This window comes from Phalacrocorax aristotelis, chromosome 15 (assembly GCF_949628215.1).
Source record: "Phalacrocorax aristotelis chromosome 15, bGulAri2.1, whole genome shotgun sequence".
Lineage (NCBI taxonomy): Eukaryota > Metazoa > Chordata > Aves > Suliformes > Phalacrocoracidae > Phalacrocorax > Phalacrocorax aristotelis.
The window spans coordinates 15289542-15308863 of NC_134290.1; the positions used below are offsets into that span (position 1 = coordinate 15289542).

A 19322-nucleotide genomic window follows, 5' to 3' on the forward strand; every position below is an offset into this window, starting at 1 on the left:
ATAAGTGGAAACAAATATATTTATTTTGCCTTTACAGTTAAATAAACTCATGCAACTTCTGTTTACACATGCACACACCTAATCTTCCTATCCCTTGAAGCAGGATGTGCTTTCCTGTGTTAAAAATCCCTGTGATTAATAATTTCTTGCTCTTTCCTGCTCCTTTATTAGAAAAGGAGTATTAAGTAAAAGACCCTACTAGCAAAGAGATTATTTTGTGCACTAATAGACAACCGTATTCCTTCTTTGATCATCTTCATGTGCTATGGATACGGTATTGAGGATAAATAGATATGTATTTCTGTACAACATTAAAAGAGACACAAAAAAGGCAGGAATTAATGACAGTTTTCTCATGGCAACATAGCAGCTTAGTCCTTGCTCTCAAGACAAAATGCAGAGGGCTGTATTTCCTCAGCAGCCCCCAACATGTCAATGGCTGCAAAACTCAGCTCTCACCGTGTTTTGTGCCGCAACAACACATTGGAGTGTCCCTGCTTTTTGAGGTCACTCCCCACCTGCAGCTATTTCTTTTACTGCATTTTTGCTCAGTAATTTTAGTTATTATTATATAAATGTACAACTATTCCAATAAGCAGGCATGGAAGGCAGAATTGCTTAAGGCAATGAAGCATATGGTCTGTTGGAACGAGGATTGTGCTGTGTGGGTATTACGCAGAGGGCTTGGATTATAAGGAAATATGCAGGAGGTCAAGGGAAGGATCAAGACAGAAATGTCTTTCATATGTTTACTAAAACAGCCTTCCAAAGTCAGCGTGAAAGGCCAGTGTGAACACTCATCACACCCCAAAACTTCCCCCTAGAAACACGACCTGGAGCAATGCTTTCGTTTGAGGTTAAACACGCCCCAGATCTGCCCTATTGCTCCTGGATAGCGATGGGATGCATCTGCTTGGCTCCAGCTACACAGCTCATCACAGAATGATGGTGTTTGAGCCTCTCACAAACACAACACACTGGTGAGGTCAGGAAGTCACATCCCCATCTGACACGGAGCGAAGAGGCATGGAAAGACATATAAGTCAGCAGTAACTCGTAGTGGAGCCAGGGACTGGTGCCAGAATGCCTAAAGCCCATTCTTGTGCCTTAAGCGCAGGCTGTGTTTCCAGCTGAGCATCTAACCGGTTCTCCTCCTACTGTGAATCGTAGCTGAACGCTGGGCAACTGCCAAGATGGCAGTGCAAAGCATGTGCGTTTTGATGTAGGAGATTGTGGCCAACAACAGCGGTTTGTCTGTATTATGTCATAGTGCGTCTGAAAAGTTAGTCATAACCAAGTACCACCTATTCCGAACTACTTCTCTGGTTTTAAGTCTGTTATTTTAGATAGCTGTCAATGAGACAATAAGGGCTGATCCCAAGGCCAGATGGATTCATAATATTCAGGCTGCAAAAATAGGATTGTGCTGTTACTCACTGAATTTACTCAGACGCTGCAGTTTCTACAAGGTGAGTTTTTCCTAAGAAAAACAGCAATGGTTTGTATTTATAAAAAAACCCAACAAAACCCCTTTCGCCATCTGTCCAAATTACTGTACAAGAGGAAAAGCTGACAGTAAAGCTGTATTCTGCTCAACCACCTGTGCCCAGGACTAAAACCAGATTATAATGCTGTTTTATGAGCTTCCACAGCCATCTCTTATCCAAAAATCCCCACATGCTCTGCACCTACATAACTGAAAGAGGCTTTCAACACATATGCTCCATGGCAGGGAGGTGTGCTTTGCAACCGGCACACGCAGGAGCCGTCCACCTCATATCCATTGAAGCAGTGAACCACTGCCCAGGAGCCACTTCCCTGCACATTGCACGAAAGCACAAGCCAGAAGGCAGAAAAGCACCATGTTGCTGCTTTGCTAGTAAACCCAAATTCCCCGCTGCCTGCCACTCAAAAACGCCTACACGAAGACTATTTATCTGATTTCTCTGTAGCAGGGACAGAAACTCCATTAGAGTTGGTCCAAAACTGGGATGTGTTTATGAAACTCCACTTTCCGCTTTGTCCCGTTGTAGGAAAAACGATGACAAGTATTTGGTTTGCTCCAGGTCAGAGGCTTGAAGAAGTCCTCATGTCAATGAACTATAGCAATGAGCTAATGCCTGCAGGTGCCACTCCCAATGGCATGTTGAGCATAATGAGGTGCTATTAATATTAGAGGAAAAACTACCATTGATTTCAGGGGAGCTAAGGTTTCAGTGTGAGCTACTCACAGCATTCATGAGCTTAACATGTTATTGTGCCACTCTGAGAACAGGAATTCTTATTTTAGATGTTCATCTCAAGTATTCAAAGCTTGTGAATTTGATGTTGAAAGCCCTTCATTGAATCCCCGTTGCTGACTGTGTGTAACGACATGATTTATTGAACCCAAACTCATAAGCATTGGTTCCAAAACAATGGTACTAACTAAACAACGGTGCTTCAGTTGTATGGAAAGCCACTTTTTCCCTCAACAGAGTTCCAGGCATTGCCCTTTCTCCAGCTCATCAGACATATCTTCCCCATCATTTCTTTCAGTTACCACCAAGTTCAGCGGGAGGGTATCACACAGACAATGATCAAATACATCCTTGAAAATCCTGTTCTTACCCCATATTGAAGAAATAGATGGATAGTCAAAGCCCCACGTGGAGGCTAGGAGTTTAAAGGTGTGAAATAAATTTTAGGAGGTAGTGTATGACCCTCATGGATTTTACGTGGCTGATACTTCACAGAGTCTGCCGAAAGGAAGGTATTTTAATTGCTTGTATTTGTAAAATTGTTTTATTTCAGAAAGGCGGTATTTTTTAAAATACAAGACTTACCTGTGGTACCCCTATTATTCTAAAATGCAACTGAACTCCTAGAAAAGCTCAAGAACTAGCAGAATCTGCTGCATAAGTTATGTTGTGCACTTCTGCCACATAATCTGACCAAACTGGCCTATGCCCACAAATGCAGAAATTAGTTTGATTAATGAGGACTGGATAGAGAAAGTATCTTAACACAGTCTAGAAATATTGGTAAACTTCAGCATTGCCCACAGTGCTCACATAGCTTCGTATGCTGTCCATCTCAGGCCAGATATATTCTAGATCTAATACCATACGGATAGGCTCTGTCAGTGCTTAATATTCCTTGCAAATAAATGGCAAAATTACTGCCTGAAAAATCCACACAGGGACGCATGAAATAATTTGTAAGGGAAAGGAAACATGAATAATCTTCCTTACAGTCAGGAGATGAGAGTCTCTTCCACTGAAGCCACTTTTCTCTCTCTAGATAAGGTCCACTGCCTGAAGCCTGGCAAAGTCCCTGCTCCGTATCTAGCTAGCGTCATGGGTGTTGCACCCCTGTTGGCAGGGAAAAAAAAACACTTTAGGGGTTAGGAATCAATTTGCCCATTTGAAAGAGTTGGTGGAATACCATCAATGCCAGTGGGACTGAAGGATTCTTCTTGTCATGGCCAAGAGCCAGTTTTCTCAAGGCCACTTGTTTGAGGTGGTTTCTGATGGTTCATCTCAGGTCTCAGCTTCCCCTGAAAGACAGCCCGTCCCCTCCTCCCGCACCTCTCCTTTACAGGTCTGAGCCCTGGGCGGCTCTCAGGCATCCCTCATGCTCTTAGATAGTCTCCACTTTCTCCAAGCTTCCATCACTGCTTTCCCTTCTCTCCGAACATCCCTTTAAACATGTGGGTCTATCTACCAGTCCTCCATGGCCTGGAACATAACCACTGGCAGAAACACTCTTTCCAGTCTATTTTATTTGCTTACATTTTAGCAAGCATTTTTGATTTTGTATTTTGCTGTTGATACAACCATATTTTTCTCTATCAACACAGATCAGTTCCATTTAAAATACATCAGATAGGGACACTTGTAACTAGTCTTACTTGAATATATGTACACAGTTATGTATACATTATATACATATAGGCATTATATATACACAAATATATAAGGCACTGTAAAATGTACCATCACTTTTCTAGGCCTGTTTTTAATCTGTAAAAGTAGATCATATTTTTTTCATATAATTTGGTATGTCTAACCAAGACATTTTAAAAATGTTTCAGGGTTACAGAGTTATCAGCTGTGAAATAAGCCTTACTTTAAAATTCATGTTACTGTGACAAGATGAACAAAACCTATTTTGACAGTAATTCTAATCTATTTATCATATAACTGCTCCTCTCTTAGAAGATATATTCACCTGTATTAATAGTTTCCTTTGTGTCTCCTTATTATGTTCCAAAATGTGAACTGAAACTTGTCCTGCAGAATAAAAAATAACAATAATGGAGAAACGAATACAAACTTGGATAATTTATCTGTTACTTAGAGAGAAGAAAGCCAAGATCACCGTAAGGCAAGATGTCTTCAAATAAAATGTACTAAACCAAATGAGGAGCATATGTAATTCTGTCTGGTGCATCAATGGAGCCTGGTGATTATGTTTTTAGCCATTTTATATATAAGGTAACCTCTGCCATGTGAAGACACGACAGCACACTGGCATAAATGACTGGCATTTATAATGAACATGCTTGAATGGATCCTTGCTTAATATAATTAGCCTATATATGCAAATCATGGCATCAGAAATCCTGCAGCAGCTGCTGTTAGGAGGGCTTGACAACTGTGTGTGTTATAAGCCAGTCTTACAGATCTAACGGACATATTTTCGAAGACTAGAAACAGATAGATAGATGAAGATAATGAAGATGAAGATGAAGATTAAAAATTGAACATCTTTGGGATGTATAAATCCAGATATCCTAGATGGACCATTTCAACAAGTACCAATATAGCATTTTTTCCACAGTTACTTACACAGTTACTTCACAATTGTGCTGGACAACAGGATCCCTCTTAACCCCACAACTTTAATAAAAACATTATAGAAAACTTTGTTTAGTGTTCTTTCATGGACCACTTAACTGTGGCCTCACAAGCATGATCCATTGGTCACAACTAGCAGACACTCCTTTAAAGACTCAGCATATTTTCTACTCTGCCATCAGCACCTCGAAAATGAGACTTGACCTGCAATCACTTCTTTTAATATTTTCTCACCCGCAGATTTTGCACTGGAACCGGCCTTCCCAGTTCTACTATTTCAGTTCACATTTTGCACAAGTGGAAGCGAAAGAAGGCAGCGCACCATGAAGCATTGTAACTCATCGGGGGAAACCAGACACTTTAAAATACTGAAGTGACTCAAAGGTTTAAAAAATATATATGTATTATGAGAGCCACAAAAAAGGTTACAGACAGAGCTCCACAAAGCCTGCACAGATACATTCCAACAATTCAAGGTGGCAGAACAGGTGAAATACAGACCATAAAAACGGTTCGACATTAACTTTCCAGACTGTCAGAGACAGCAACCTTGACCCCATCTTTCCCACACACACAAAAAAATATTGAATATATATATATATCTATATCTATATCTCTAGTCTGGACCATAGATATAGTCCAAAGAAAACCACATTGCAATTTCCACATTAGGCTTATAGGAGAATAGGCATCATCTGAGGAACGTCCGTTATAACACCCGCGAGGTGATTATCTTAGGCCAAGTTGACGTAACGTTATGCTTGGTTAGCAATTTTAGAACAGCAACACAACACGGTTCATTTGCTGCACACTGCTACTAACACATAGCTCTGTGCAACCCTTAGAGCCGACTTGAACCAAACTAAGTAATTACACTTGTTTTGTTTAATTTTAAAAGAAAATGCAAATGTAAGATACTAGGGCAGTTCCTGCTATCACCTTTCTTAAAAACTCAAGACTTGAAAACTTCTTTAACGTACTTGCTTATGGACACATTTTGAGGCTGTATTAATGATCTCCAGGAAAATATGCCACCCTGAGGCTTTTTCCCTTGTTCACTTCAGGGTATGTCTGCATCCAGTTTTGACACAGGGGGCCAAATGCTGATTGTGTATCAGTGCAGTATTTGGCCCAGAGTTTCAAAGTCTTTGCTATTCAGACTTTCCTATGAGGTCAACAAACAAAGTAGTAAAAAAAGAAAATATTAAGGCTTCAAGTAAAAATATTTCCTCTCTCTCCCACCCATGTAGTAAGGTACATTTAATTTCATAATACTCAATATATTATACAATTAAAGATACAGAGATCCAACTTTTCAAGGCAGATCGTACTACAATGAAAACCTGGAGGCTAAATGGGAGCATATGAACAGGGAACGAACGGCTAATAAAATGCAATATGCAATGAAAACTGATGCATAAACTAAACAAAATCTATTGCTGTTTTTTTTAAATAAGTAATACAATCCACAGCTAAAAATAAAAACACGTTGAAAAGATTTAAGACTTCTGAAACATGAAATAAACATGACAAAAAGAAAGAAGCTACTTTACAAGATGTGTTAACTTGTGCTGGGTTTTCATGGCTGATCCCCACCTACTGTAAATTAGCATCACTTAAATGAGCTTTGATGGAGCCACACCAATTTACACCAGCTGAAGATTTGGCCCGCAGTGTCTGTAAAAACTGAGACTATCTGGGCAGAACCACCTTACTGCTAAACTGTAAACTGCTTGAAGAACTATACTTTAACTTGGGCTGGATTCTGCTCCACAATTACACTCAATAAATAGGTCCCCAGTCCCGCAACAGGAGCTACGGAAGCAGACACTTACATTTATGAGAAAATAGCTGCGTGTTCAGTGCCTTGGATGGAAATGAGGCTGGATGTGCTGCATGCAATCTCCTGTTAACAGTTCTGCTGAGATTATTCTTTCAGAAGATTTGAATAATTTACTCCAGGCTACGTGCACTGAATTATATGCAAACCTCTAAAGGAAAAAACAAAAATGCTTTGGTACCATTGTAAACCTATTAACAAGTCGAACGTCTCCCAGCTGTGGGCAAAACTACTCACAAAATACATAATCCTTACATCCGAACCTGTAATGACACAGTGCATTCATGCTTTCTTCCCTTACCCCTCGTGAACTGTGTCAAAATAACCCTGGATATTAGTGCTTTATACACACAATACTGTGTTTAGTCTTACTGAGAAATTCTCTCATGAACTAATGTAGTTAACTTCAAAGGCTCTTTGGCCCTTCAAGTTCCTCAGTAGCTTTTTCATTTATAAATGCAGGAGAAAGAACGATCAAAGTGGAGCATCACTGGGATGCAAATCTCAAATATTACACTGGTGCAAATTTTCAGCCTTGCTTGCATGAATGTCATGTACGTACTCAAAGATACACGACAAAATGTGCCCTTGTCCAGCTCCCTAGCCCAAATTCAGTGTGCCACATAGCCCCTCTTTTTCAGGGCTTACACGTGGCATACGTGATACTTTAAAAACAAGTAAGTCTTGTGGATACTCTATGCACCAGAGTGAATTCCAGTCCTTGAGGAAGTACTGCATCTTCCTGAGGAGTTAACATCAGGGTAGAGTTGCAGATTAGTAACAGTTAAAGATGGAAGAAATCTATAAGGCCATCTGGTCTAGCCCCTTGCCCCTGCAGGCTCACCTCTTACAGAATTTTTTTTAATGACTTATCCAAATACAGTTTGACTGTCCTAGATAGTTAGTCTCCAATACTCTGCCTTGGAAGACTATTCCACTGCTCCTTCCCCTCCATCTTTTCTGCCCCCTTCTAAATGTAAACCGTTGGTTACCAGTGACAACCCTTTGATTTACCTTTGGTTTTACATCTTTTAACTAACATGTTTGTGAAAGTATGATACTCAATTTCCACTTCATTGCTTAGCCAGTGACATGTTTTTAGCCCTTTAAATCTTCTCATCAGCCAGCCCGTCCAGACTTTTAATATATATTGCTCCATCTGTACCTGATCCAGTTTGCCAGCATCTTCCTGGCACCAGGGTGCCTCCAACTAAAGATAACATTCTACATGCCAGTGAGCAAATCTGCATAGAAAGACTATTGCTTCTCTGCTCTGCAACGTCCCTACAGTAGGCATTTAAAATATCATCAAGGCAGTAAATTGCACACTGATTTCTAGATCGCTCTCCCATAACTTTGGCCTATTGCAGCTGCGTTGCTTTCCAGGTTTCTCCCTTCAGGCAACATAGAGCATTACACAGAGAGATGATTAACTTTCTGACATTCTCTTCAACCTTCCTCTCCAAAAAATGATGTGATATACAAGGGACGTAATAAGTATGTATTGCAGCAGATGTCAAGATTTATCAAATCAAAAGATAAATTTTAACCAGGCAAAACTGTCAATATTTGCCTTCTGGAATAATTAATCTCAACATACATGAGAACACGTAAGATGCTATCAACGCATTCTGAATTGCTACCAAATATCTGGAGAGCTCTCCGTTAGAGTCAAGGACTGAAGGATTCAACCCCTTGAAACAAATATCCTGAAAAAGGATGAACTTAGCTCTCTAGTCAAAACTATTCACCAGGAGAACCAGGTAGGGAGTTGAGGTTTTGTGTGCTGATTGGCTCAGTGATAAATGATCGTTTTTAGTGACTTTGGCAACTGTCGCTCAGGATATTCTTAACTGCACACATGATCTGGCTAGATAGCATTGGTCCAGATCTCAGTACTTTTGACTTCTGAGGTGGTAAATGAATGGGAAGGAAAAGCAGATAAGGAATGGAAAAAAATTTCCATTTGTCCCAAAATTAGCTTTGCCAGAGTCCTCGTATTTGTGACAAAAGTAATGCACCCCTTTCTTGTTTTTTTTTTTCTTTTTTTTTTTTTTTTTTTTTAACAGTAAAGTTGTCCTTAAATCCAACAAAGTAAATGTAGTTTTCTGGAAACAGGAAAAGGAGACCTCAGAATGTTAAATAGGTTTGATTGATACTATTTTAAAAAGTTGTTCCCCAGGGGAAAAAAAAAACCAAATGGAAAATCCTTTGTCTAACAGTATTGACGACCAGAGGGAATGTGCTAGTAATTAGGCAGACAGAAAATTTATATCCTTTAGATGTATGCTTGGCTCAGTTACACACACTGTAAATTCAACAGATCATGATAACCTTGCTGCAGGATTACACAGACGGCACCAGGGCAAGGCAGTAAACCATGTTATTGCCTAAATCCAACAGGTAATAAAGAGGGTGCAGGGAAAGCAGCTGATGGCTGTTTAAAATATGTTCCCATCCAAACATTTCCTTTTTTATCTGCTTGGTTTTGTCTCCGAGTCAGAGAAGCTTTTAAAAACCAGAGGGAGCAAGAGGTCAGAGTGGAAGATCCTTACTGGTATTGTGGTCCTTTTCCACGAGAGACAAGCACGCACGCGCGCACACACACACACGCGCAATTTCACACACAGGGAGGCGAACGGCAGACAATGAGAAGCTGTTGCTATCCTTTCTCCTGCTCCCATCTGGGACCAGGGAGGCTTTTAAAGATGACACGGCGTTCGTGGCCCAAGTGCCCTTGCCTTGCTCCTTCCCAGGAGGAGGACCCCGGCCTGCAACGCCCGGGGGACACAGAGCAGTTCTCGCACACGCAGGCTGCCCAGCACAGGGAGCCTGCTTTCCGTGTTGGTAGGAAAACAGCAGTCGGGCCTCTGACTCCTGCCGGACACATCGCTGGCCAGAAGAGCTGGGAAGGGGCATGGGAGAAACTGAGTGATCCTGGACCGACCATACTTTTTCACAGCACAACTGGTACACAACAGGTTTGTTGGACAGATGCACGCACAATGGCTTTAGCGCTCTCTTGCATGAAAGAAATCCGCTCTGTGGTTGTGGTGTTAGGCCGTAGCCAGTTCCCACCTCTCAGTTCAGAAGAGTGTATGGACTGTACAATTTTATTCCCTCAAGAATAAGGCTGCAGCTGGTTTTTGGCCAAAAGAGAAAGATGAAAGCAGAACAAACCCAAAACAAGAAAAGGAGAGTGGCCGGCTGCTGCTGCTCCTTCTTTGTTGTTATTTGAGTCTTCACAGTGCTCCTAGCTTCATGGCTGGCTGAGTGGATGGCTCTTTATTTTTAATTAATTTTATTTTACACTGAAATTTCATAGGTGGTTCCACCAACTCCAGACACCTTCTTAACGTTTGAGTGTCTAGCAGGGCTGACAGGCGTCCCCTGGGAACTTGATGTTGAACCCAACCTGGATATTCCTTTTGGCTGTCCATTTATTTTACTGTGAGGTGCCTTCAACTGCATGTCATCCCTGCATCAAAAGCAATACCAAAAGATGCAATGTTAGTGACCAAAGCATGATAGCAGAATGGCTTCATTCAGGATGCACAATTATCCCTGTTACCCTAGTCCCAGTGCTGCAAAATATTCAAGCATGGGAGCAACCTGGTTGAAGCCAATATACTTGATGAAAAGCCACTGAAATGAGAGAATTCATTTGGCCTTTAGATTAGTGGACCAGACCCCGCTAATATTCATTCATTTAATTACTTGCTTAAATGCTTTGTTGAACCAAACTAATTGTATAAGCATTTGTAGGATGCAGGAGGGTTTAACTGTCGCCCCTCTTGACCTTAAGCCAAACTGTGTCTTACTACCAGAAATAAAACACTCAGAAAAAACAATTCCCAGTTAAATATCCAGTTAAACAAAATTATATTGCTGATCTCTGAAAGACGTAAGAGAGGTGAAGCGTAAGACTTCTTTATGACAGAAGACACAAACTGAATCAGGTCAGAAGCGCTCTAGGATGCCTGTAATTACAGACCATATTCGGGATGGATGCTTTAAAATAATTTTCTTTCTTATGACCTACTGCCAGGGAGCATAGACAACAGGCTTTCCTGAAAAGATCTTTTAAATCAAGGCCACTACTCCCTAAAGCTTAACATGTCTCGTCCCCAGGACTCACAAAGTAATTAGATAAAAGCCTACCAAAGAACTTGTGTACATTCTGGAAGTGCCAGCGCAACTGGGGTCTGCTCTCTTCTCACATCTTACTCCTGCACAGTGGATGTCTGCATGGGTTTGCCTCAGCCTGAAGTTTAAGACTGGCTTATGCCAGCAGCAGTGACCAGGGTCTGAAATACCTTCCAGAAATGAACACCTGTCTGCCTGCAGACTGAGGCAGCCTGAGCTATTTCAGACCACCCTGACTTCTTCTGGAGGCCAGAGGGTTTAATGGATTAACTGTATTCAAACGGCACTTTTTTTCTCTACATGTGTCTGCAAAACAAAACAAACTACCCTGGACTTTTACACAGCTCTCAATAGGCTCAGAATAGCTCCAAAACTAAAAGCGCTTTTTATGTGGCAACCTGGTCTGACAGCTGTACCCTGGAGCTGGAGCAGCAGGTCCATCAGCTCACACCATCTCGGCTTCTGCTACGTGTTTAAGCTGTGCATGCACTAAAGAATGGAGTCGTCGTTATCTGAACCAGCAAAACACACATACATAAATATATTAAAAATACTGTGTGGTTTTGTAAAATGCTGCTGTATCCCCAAACAGCCAAAATATGCAGGGACCAAATTCTACATTTGCCTCACCGGAGTATTATAAAAGCCCTAATACAGCGCTGAAATTCTCCTGAAGAACAGAGTCTGCATCCTGAAACAAGGCAGAAGGGAGCTGGAGAGTGTTAGGGGAGAGGGGAGAAGGGAAATTCATTTGTAGAGTTACTGACAGAGAAAATGTGCTAGGTTTACAAAGCACAGAGTGCCTGTGGGAGGTTTATTTCACCAGGTAAAAAACTTCAGAGTTTATTCATCTATTTATTCATTAATCTAGGTACTTGCCTTCAGGAACTTCAGTAAAAAAAAGATCCTCTGCAATTGTATCGTATGTCTCCAACTTTCTTTAACATCTGATGGGATCTGTAGCTATTTTAATAGCTAGACCACTTTTGCCAGACGCTGTATTTTTCATTACTTCAAAGAGCTGAACTGAAGTGAATTTACAGGCTCTACATTTTAAACAAGCACAACGTAAAAGCAGTGGGACTGACAGGCTGACAGCATAACCAAGAACCAGAGACTAAGAAAAGGCAAACAGCTTTTTATATTAGTATCCTTCCTACAGCAGCAGCTGACACATCCAGGTCTCAAACAGAGGGCAGAGAGGCAAAAGAAATTCTACAGGTTTTCTTTCACTGAGAGAGACTCGTTTCTTTAACACACATGAAGAAGAAAAAATGGCTCCTCAAAGTTAGATCTCCCACCAGTAGACAAATCATCTTAACAACTACAATTCACTTGAAAACATTGAGGAAAAACTTGCTGGCACTAAACTTCAAGAGACCTACAATAATGGTTCTCCCATATTTCAATAACTTTCTCAAAAATGTTGGATAATACTGCAGTAAGAAACGTGGGACCTCAACCAGAGGACAGCATAGTGCAGTAAGTGCCAGATCCAGAGAAAACCTAGATATTTCTGATAAGCCCTCCAGGCCCCAACTTGGCTGAAATACCGCATCCTCGGGGGGATCGTAGCTCTTTTCAAACTTTCCAAGCCCTATCGTCTCCAGAAGGAAGAGGGAGGAAGATAAGCACATGCAGAAGCTGCAGCTGAGGATCTTGCTCAGATACCACTTACTCAGGCTCTCAGCACAGCAAATCCTCTCTCTCCTTGCTTTCTCACAGAAAGGAAGGAGGCAGTGAGGCCCTCCTTGAGGCGGTATGAGGCAGGCAATGCCAAGATGGTTTGTGCTTTTATCACCAGTTCTGTACTATGGGACACCCAACACAGCTAAATAGAGAGCTTCTATGCCCAGCACAATTCCCAGGACTGATCTCAGCCCCTGCTTCCCTTAGTGCAGGGTTTGCTTGTACGTGCTGTGATCCCAGCTTTGCCTCTGTGCCCAAGCAATGGCTGGGTCCAGCCTCCCTTTAGGCTGCGAGCTAAAACATCTCCACCCTTTTGTGCATAACAGGAGGGATAATCTGCCTCGTATCTTGCAAACAATTATCCAATTCAGCAAAGACACTAAATCATGTCTATGATCTAAAACTATGACTTTTATAACTTAATTGACCACCTGAAGTTCAAGTTACAGCAAACGTGCAAACATTTTGTCATGATGAGGTGGCTATGAGGGTGTCGCAGAACCGAAGAGCACCCACAAGCCTCCCACCCTTGCTGGCCTACAGCAAACACGTAATCTGGGTCATGCCTCCAGCGAAGAGCTCTGCACTTGCTTGCAAACAGATTCACATTGCTAAGCAGCACCTAAAGCAGTACGTACCTTTGTGCTCCCACTGATTGCACCTCTGTGATTTCCACAGTGTTTACAAACGAGACAGCCTTTGGGCCTCCGTAAGAGGGTGACCTAGGCATCCCTGTGGGGGACGACGGGACCTGGTGGCCTGGGGATTTGTAGGAGCCATTGCTCACCCTGCCCTGTAGTGCTTGATGGGACTGGACATTATTATTGGCTAAATCAGCTTGCAAAGAAGTTGTGGAAGTCCTTGGTGCTCTTGTCATTGCACTTGAGAGTGAAGACACTGAGGACTGCAGTATAGGGTTCCTTGTGCTAAAACTGGTAGCAGCCATCAGATTGTCTCTAGATCCGTATCTCATTGCCATGCTGCGTGGGTCTTCAGAGAGTGTGCTGACTTGCTGAAGGCTGTAAGAGCTAGGGGTGTCATAGACCCCTGAGTCTGCAAACACTGAATCAGGGTGTGAGTGGAGGAGCTTCTCCCTCTCTTCCATCTCTTTCCTCTCCTGGATGGATGCCATAATGGTTTTGGAAAGGTTATCGTAGCGGACTGGGGAGGGGTCTCGCTGATGTGGAGCTGGACCCCCCAGCACTGGGCTGAAGCTCTGCGGTGGTTGGCGTTGCAGCTCGCTCCCCCGTAGATGGCACATTTTGGCTGATAAATATGGGGAATGGTACCCAACGGAGCTGACCGCAGAATGGGTGATGCACTTTCTCCCCGAGGGCGACATGGGGTTTAGCAAACTGTCATATGAAAGACTCCCATTTCTGTTTGACAGGGAATTGGGAGAAAAGATGCTTTTGTAAGGGGTGGAAGCCGCCCCTTCAGACTTTATTGGATGAAGGGGCACTTTGTCTGTCCCTCTCCTGCCAGCAGATTTCAGGCTCAGGGATCGTGAATTGATGGCAAAGGAATCTATCTGGAGTGGGGAAGACTGATAGGTCTTGTGGAGGGAGCTTTTCCGGTAGCTGGGGATGTCCAAGCTGGGTTCGGACTGGTAATCAAGGCTCCCGCCATCCTCTTCTATCAGAGCCCCTTGACTGTGTCCCTCCTGCATGGTGATCTAAAACAGAGGTGAATATGAGAAACAGAAGCCAATGACATGTAAGTACAGGTTTGCTCTCCGTGGTGAGTGCACAGGAAGAAACAAGCTGGAGGTCTTCTCTCAGACTCTCAGCCCAGCTATGACCCAGCTTCATTATAAGGAATCTCCTAAATCCTGTTCAGCGTATGGAGAAGCACCTTAGAAGCAAGGAGGAATTATTAATAATAAGTGCTAAATCATATTGACAGTAATAGATATGTCAATACGTGAACACTGAAAACACAGAATGAGAACCCTTCTAAACTGAGACCCAAGTCTCAGCCAAGGTAGATCAGATTGCAATCTGATAGTACTGCCCTTGGGAAAAGCACTTCAAGTTTTCTACAAATAGCTCTTGAGTTGAGGGATGTCTGGTTTTGCAGGTGCAGTCAGAAATACTTTTGGCTTCATTTCAACACGCTGGGGACCAGCACACTCTTATCAACTTTACTCAGAGCTAAGAATATTCAGTAATTCTGAATTTCTGGTCATAGGTCTTCAAAATTAAGCAAAATTAAAGCAGCAAGGCTGCTTCCCAACATTTAGACAACAAAATGAAGCAATTTTCTCTTTGTTTTTTGCCTGTGTAGGAGAGAGTGGCCACATCAGAGAAGGAAAGGTAGACCATAGTTTATTTACGTGCACTGAAAACAGATAGGACTTCACTTTGATTTATTCTGTGAAAGATTGCTTACAGTTCTGTTCACTTAAAACACCATTCTGTGCTAAGCAAATAATTTTTGCGGTTATTTTTAAGGAAGAGTTTGCCATAATGTACAATAAATTGGCTACATTGGCTCTGCAAACAAAGAATTATTATCAGTCACATATTTAAGCAGAAATGCACTCAATGCAATTTGTTCTTTACCTAATTTCTTTTAAAGGAAAATTATCCAAAAAAGCCTAACTGGCAAAAATCTGGCTTATTCTGAATTTTTCCTTCAATTTTTTTTCTTTGAGCTGCAAGATAGGGAAATATGCAAACCAGCTCACTATCTTCCAGACCATGGTGCTAAATTTGGCCTTCTCTGGAAAAAGGAGACCAAGTGACAGCCTGTAAAGGAGGAGGGGAGAGCAATGATGTAGCTTATATTTGTGCCCCGATCCCTCTTCCCTAACAGCTTTCACTGCTCAAAAGCAGAATTACATTGACAAGCTGAAGAACTGATACAGAAGAGACAGCATAATATTCCTCACGCCAGCCAGTCTCTTTCCCTCTGTACCTTATACTTAGATATGGCTTGGCAGACAAATGCAGGCTATCCTATCAGCTTGCCAGCTGACCTCATTTTGTAATATTCCCACTTGACTACTAGAAAGTTGCGACTACCATAAAATTGCACAAGTCAGCCTATAGTAGCAACATCTTTTTAGCTTAGGATTGAAACAGCAGCCCTCAGAGTGAAGATGCTGTACCCTGTTATTGTTTCATAGTGCTGCCCAGTCTCCTGGCCTAATCAGAACCTATCCTGTATCTATATTGCATCTATGGCTACGTACTGAATGAATAAAACAAGCTTGCCTTCCATGGCTCTCTGACTTTTGGCATCATGACCCAAAATACTGTTGCTTACACAGCTCAAAATTGCTAGCTAATGCCTGTAAATAGAATATTTTGAATGTGATGTCAAGCCATTTCTCATGTAATAAAGTGAAGATGATAGGATATGAAACCTTTTGGATACAGTGATCACACTGTTGTTCTTATGTTCCCTTTCATATGCCAATCTTTTCTTCATTAAGTGGCCAAATCCCGAGAATAACATTTACAATTCTTGCAGTAAGACTAAAACTCGAACCTGGTGGTAGCTGGAATTCCACCATCTATCACCATCTTTCTTTCCAAACAAGAAGGATAGTAGAAGAGTTTTCTTTACCATTTAAGAAACATTCTGTCTTATTCCAGGGTTGCTGCAGTCAATGACGTATCTCTACCATATTTTCATTTCCTTACTTATATCACCCTGTTATTGCAGGGGTGACACTGGAGGACCCGAAGAAATTAATTGTAAGAAACCTGCATCGTGTGTGGTATGTGTGTTTTAAGGGTATCTCCACTGGTGTGTGAAGGCTTGGATACATTTTGCAAATATACAGGTTAGAGCAGTGGTTTTCAAACTGCCGTTCTCAGGTTCTGGGGTGGGCAAGGAATATCTGCAACAAATCCATGAGCAATAGGTGAGAAAAACAAGCCTATTAGCAGTGGGCTTAGTTTTGCACTCTGTTTCCAAAGGAAACAGTGTAAACTGTTTAAAAACTCCTAAGCAAAAGAGAAAACAGTTAAAATTCCAGAGCAAGTCTCTCTAATTGTTTGCACCTCGGTTTTCTTGATAGGAGGAAATGATGCCAAGTGTTAGGATGGTTTGGTTTTTTTTTTTTTCCATATAACCCAAATGCACTGAGAAGGTGCTAAGGAAAGTCAAAGTCAAACATGAGGAATCTTCCATCAATTTTAACTAAAATATCTATTAGGATGGTTTAAAAGTTCTTTCTGTTTTGCAAGCTGACATCTTAAGGAATGTTGCCTCAAGGAGCATGTTGTCTGTTGGCTAAAAGTTCTGATCCAGAAAAGCGCTAAGCATGCCCAGCCCTTTGAAGTGCATGTGAGTTGGCACCTATGTCAGGAGAAGCCAATGGGAGGTGACACTTCTCAGCATCTCAGGATCAGGCCAAGGCACTGGCAAAGCAGCAGTGCACGCCTGTCAGCAGGGCGGACGTGTCAAGCTCAACAGAGGAAAGCTGCAAAAGCGGACATGTTTTCATAAGGAGCATAGTGAAGATATACACTATTGCGCAGTGCCAAGCATTTTTATTTACTTTTATCCTCTGACATTCACTAGACCCCTGCGGTGAATTCGTCCTCAGCTCCATGCTGCCCCGTGTTAGCTGGGAGCAGATTCTCCTAGGCTCGCTCACCTGCTCAGCTGTAGCATGGTAGTGGACTTTGGGATTGTTGCTGAAAGCTGGCCGATACTTGTACATGGCAGGTGTAGGAGGGCTGATAAGTTTAGGTGAAAGGCCACCTTCTGTAAAAGAAACAGGAAAAAAGGACTTTCTATTAAAATGTGTGGACGGAAAGCTATCACCCCAGTGCCTTGCTATCCACAGTGCTCTGCGAACAGATCTGTTCTGGAAAGAATAAAACTTGGTGTACATTTGTGCAGAATTCCACCAAAATCAATGGGGCTCCCGTGGAAATAATAGTACATTGCTGCCAGATCAGCAATCTGAACAGAAGAAACAGGTATAATACATTAAGTGGGGTGGCATATTTTGGTGAGTAGTAATTTTTCTCTAACTTGAAATACTAGATATTTGGGATGAATTCAGCTACTAGTTTTGTGTCGTCCGTGTCCCCCCCCCCCAAAAAAAAAGAGGTTTTTTAATAGTATCAAGGCCTTAATTTCATATTTTCATAAATGAAATAATTCAGTTTGTAATGCCTAAGCATTTCATGCTAATATTTCTCATTCCTGAGTTCAAAATTACATTTTTCATTTCAAAATTGATCAAAAATTTAAGAAGGTGTTTAAAAACTCTGCAAAACTGGTATGAAGTATCCAACCTAGGCTTGAACGAACCACTTCAAGCTGACTTTTCTCTCCCTTCCCTGCTGTTTATTCCCCTAGCTCAGAATTCCTATAAATAGAAAAAAACCTTTCACCCAGATCCCATTACTGTTTTGAAAGCGCACCAGAAGCCTTTTAAAGAGGCTGAAATATTTTCTTATTAATAAAAATAAAACACTGATCGTGCAACTGTACCTTCACTGGTCCCCAGCTGCCCTTTTAGCTCAGAGTACTTGCTTGGATCTCCTTTGGGTGGGAGAGGTGGTTGCACATCCATACTTTTATCCTCCAGACCTTCCAGGCTAATTTTAGACTGAAAACAACCAAAGAATCAATCATTACCCACCACTTGGTTAAATAACAGCACGTGTCAGAGTGCATGATGCACTGCAGAACAAGAACTACCTATACCTAGAATGACAAACATGATTTAGCATCCACTGCAGACAAGGACTGTCATGTGTAAAATTGGCATTGTCATAACAAGCCAGTATAATTTAAACTACACTATCCTAGTCTATTCGGCATGCTAAATAACATTATCATCATGCTAGTTAATCCATGGTAGACGACAATGGTGTTTTCTAGCATTTTTCAGCACTCTCTAGGCAGCTCTCAGCAAGTAACTATCCAAAGAGTGTAACTAGTAACTATCCACAAAAGTCTTGCAAGGGGGCTTCTTTTGGATCCACTGCTTTTTTTTATGACCTAAACAAATCTTTCTCTCTATTTCATGCCAGGAGAAACTGAAAAAAGAAGAGGAGAGAAGAGAAGAGAACTCAGCTTCTGAGCCAATATTCCTTTCACTGGAGCTCAAGCCTTCCTGCAGTCTGGAAGCTCAAACCCTTCTTTGAAGGAGAACAGCTGACCTGCTGGTAAAAAGTTCCTGCACAGTGTTAGGTTCATTAAAATTAATTTGACCACTAAGAGGCGGCAACTCGTGGGACAGAAAGTAACTATTGCAAAGAACAGCCACCTCTTCCAAAAGATGCCCAGAGGCATTCCATTGCAGAGCTGCAAAAAGGGCTGTTACTGGATCAAGAACTGCTGTTGCTGAACCTTTTGTTTGCTTTCAGAGGATGAAGTGTAATACAAGGACTCAACCTCTACTGTTTTATCAAAAAATGCATCATCTCAAAGAAATTTTCAATGACAAACTCATTCCCAGGCTTGAAAATGCTCGATCCATGCTCTTCAAAAGCAGCACTTGAAGGCTGCCTTACCTTGCTCCGGTTGAGGTTGGCTTGGATCCCATTGTCACTGATCTTCACTGTGATCTGTCGCTCAGATAAATCGGGTCTGAGGAAAGGAGGCTTCACACTCACAGCTTGCTTCTTCTTGGGTTCAACTATGTACCTGATTAATTGTTCAACAGTCATCATTAAAATAAACAATAACCTAAGAAGAAGGCATAGAGATGAGAAAATCTTCCGGCTTCCAGGGTATGATTTAAGAATATGTCAGAATCTAGGTGAGCAAACTCCATTTATTTCAGTGGATGTAATAATTAAAAAGAAATAAAAAGATGAATGCTTTTTTTA

General features: G+C 41.7%; 1 protein-coding gene across 3 annotated transcripts in view; it reads right to left on the reverse strand.

Annotated features, from left to right (window-relative positions):
* Positions 1-6775: 6775 nt before the first annotated feature.
* ZDHHC8 (zDHHC palmitoyltransferase 8) overlaps positions 6776-19322 on the reverse strand; it is a 116817-nt gene continuing 104270 nt past the window's right edge. For all 3 annotated transcript variants that reach the window (XM_075109978.1, XM_075109980.1, XM_075109979.1), the window contains 5 exons: positions 19005-19137; positions 17977-18094; positions 17129-17238; positions 13155-14191; positions 6776-10159 (listed from right to left, as the gene is read on the reverse strand). In XM_075109978.1, coding sequence (XP_074966079.1) covers positions 9988-10159; positions 13155-14191; positions 17129-17238; positions 17977-18094; positions 19005-19137 — 1570 coding nt within the window. In that variant the 3' untranslated portion in view covers positions 6776-9987. The remainder of the gene's footprint in view (positions 10160-13154; positions 14192-17128; positions 17239-17976; positions 18095-19004; positions 19138-19322) is intronic.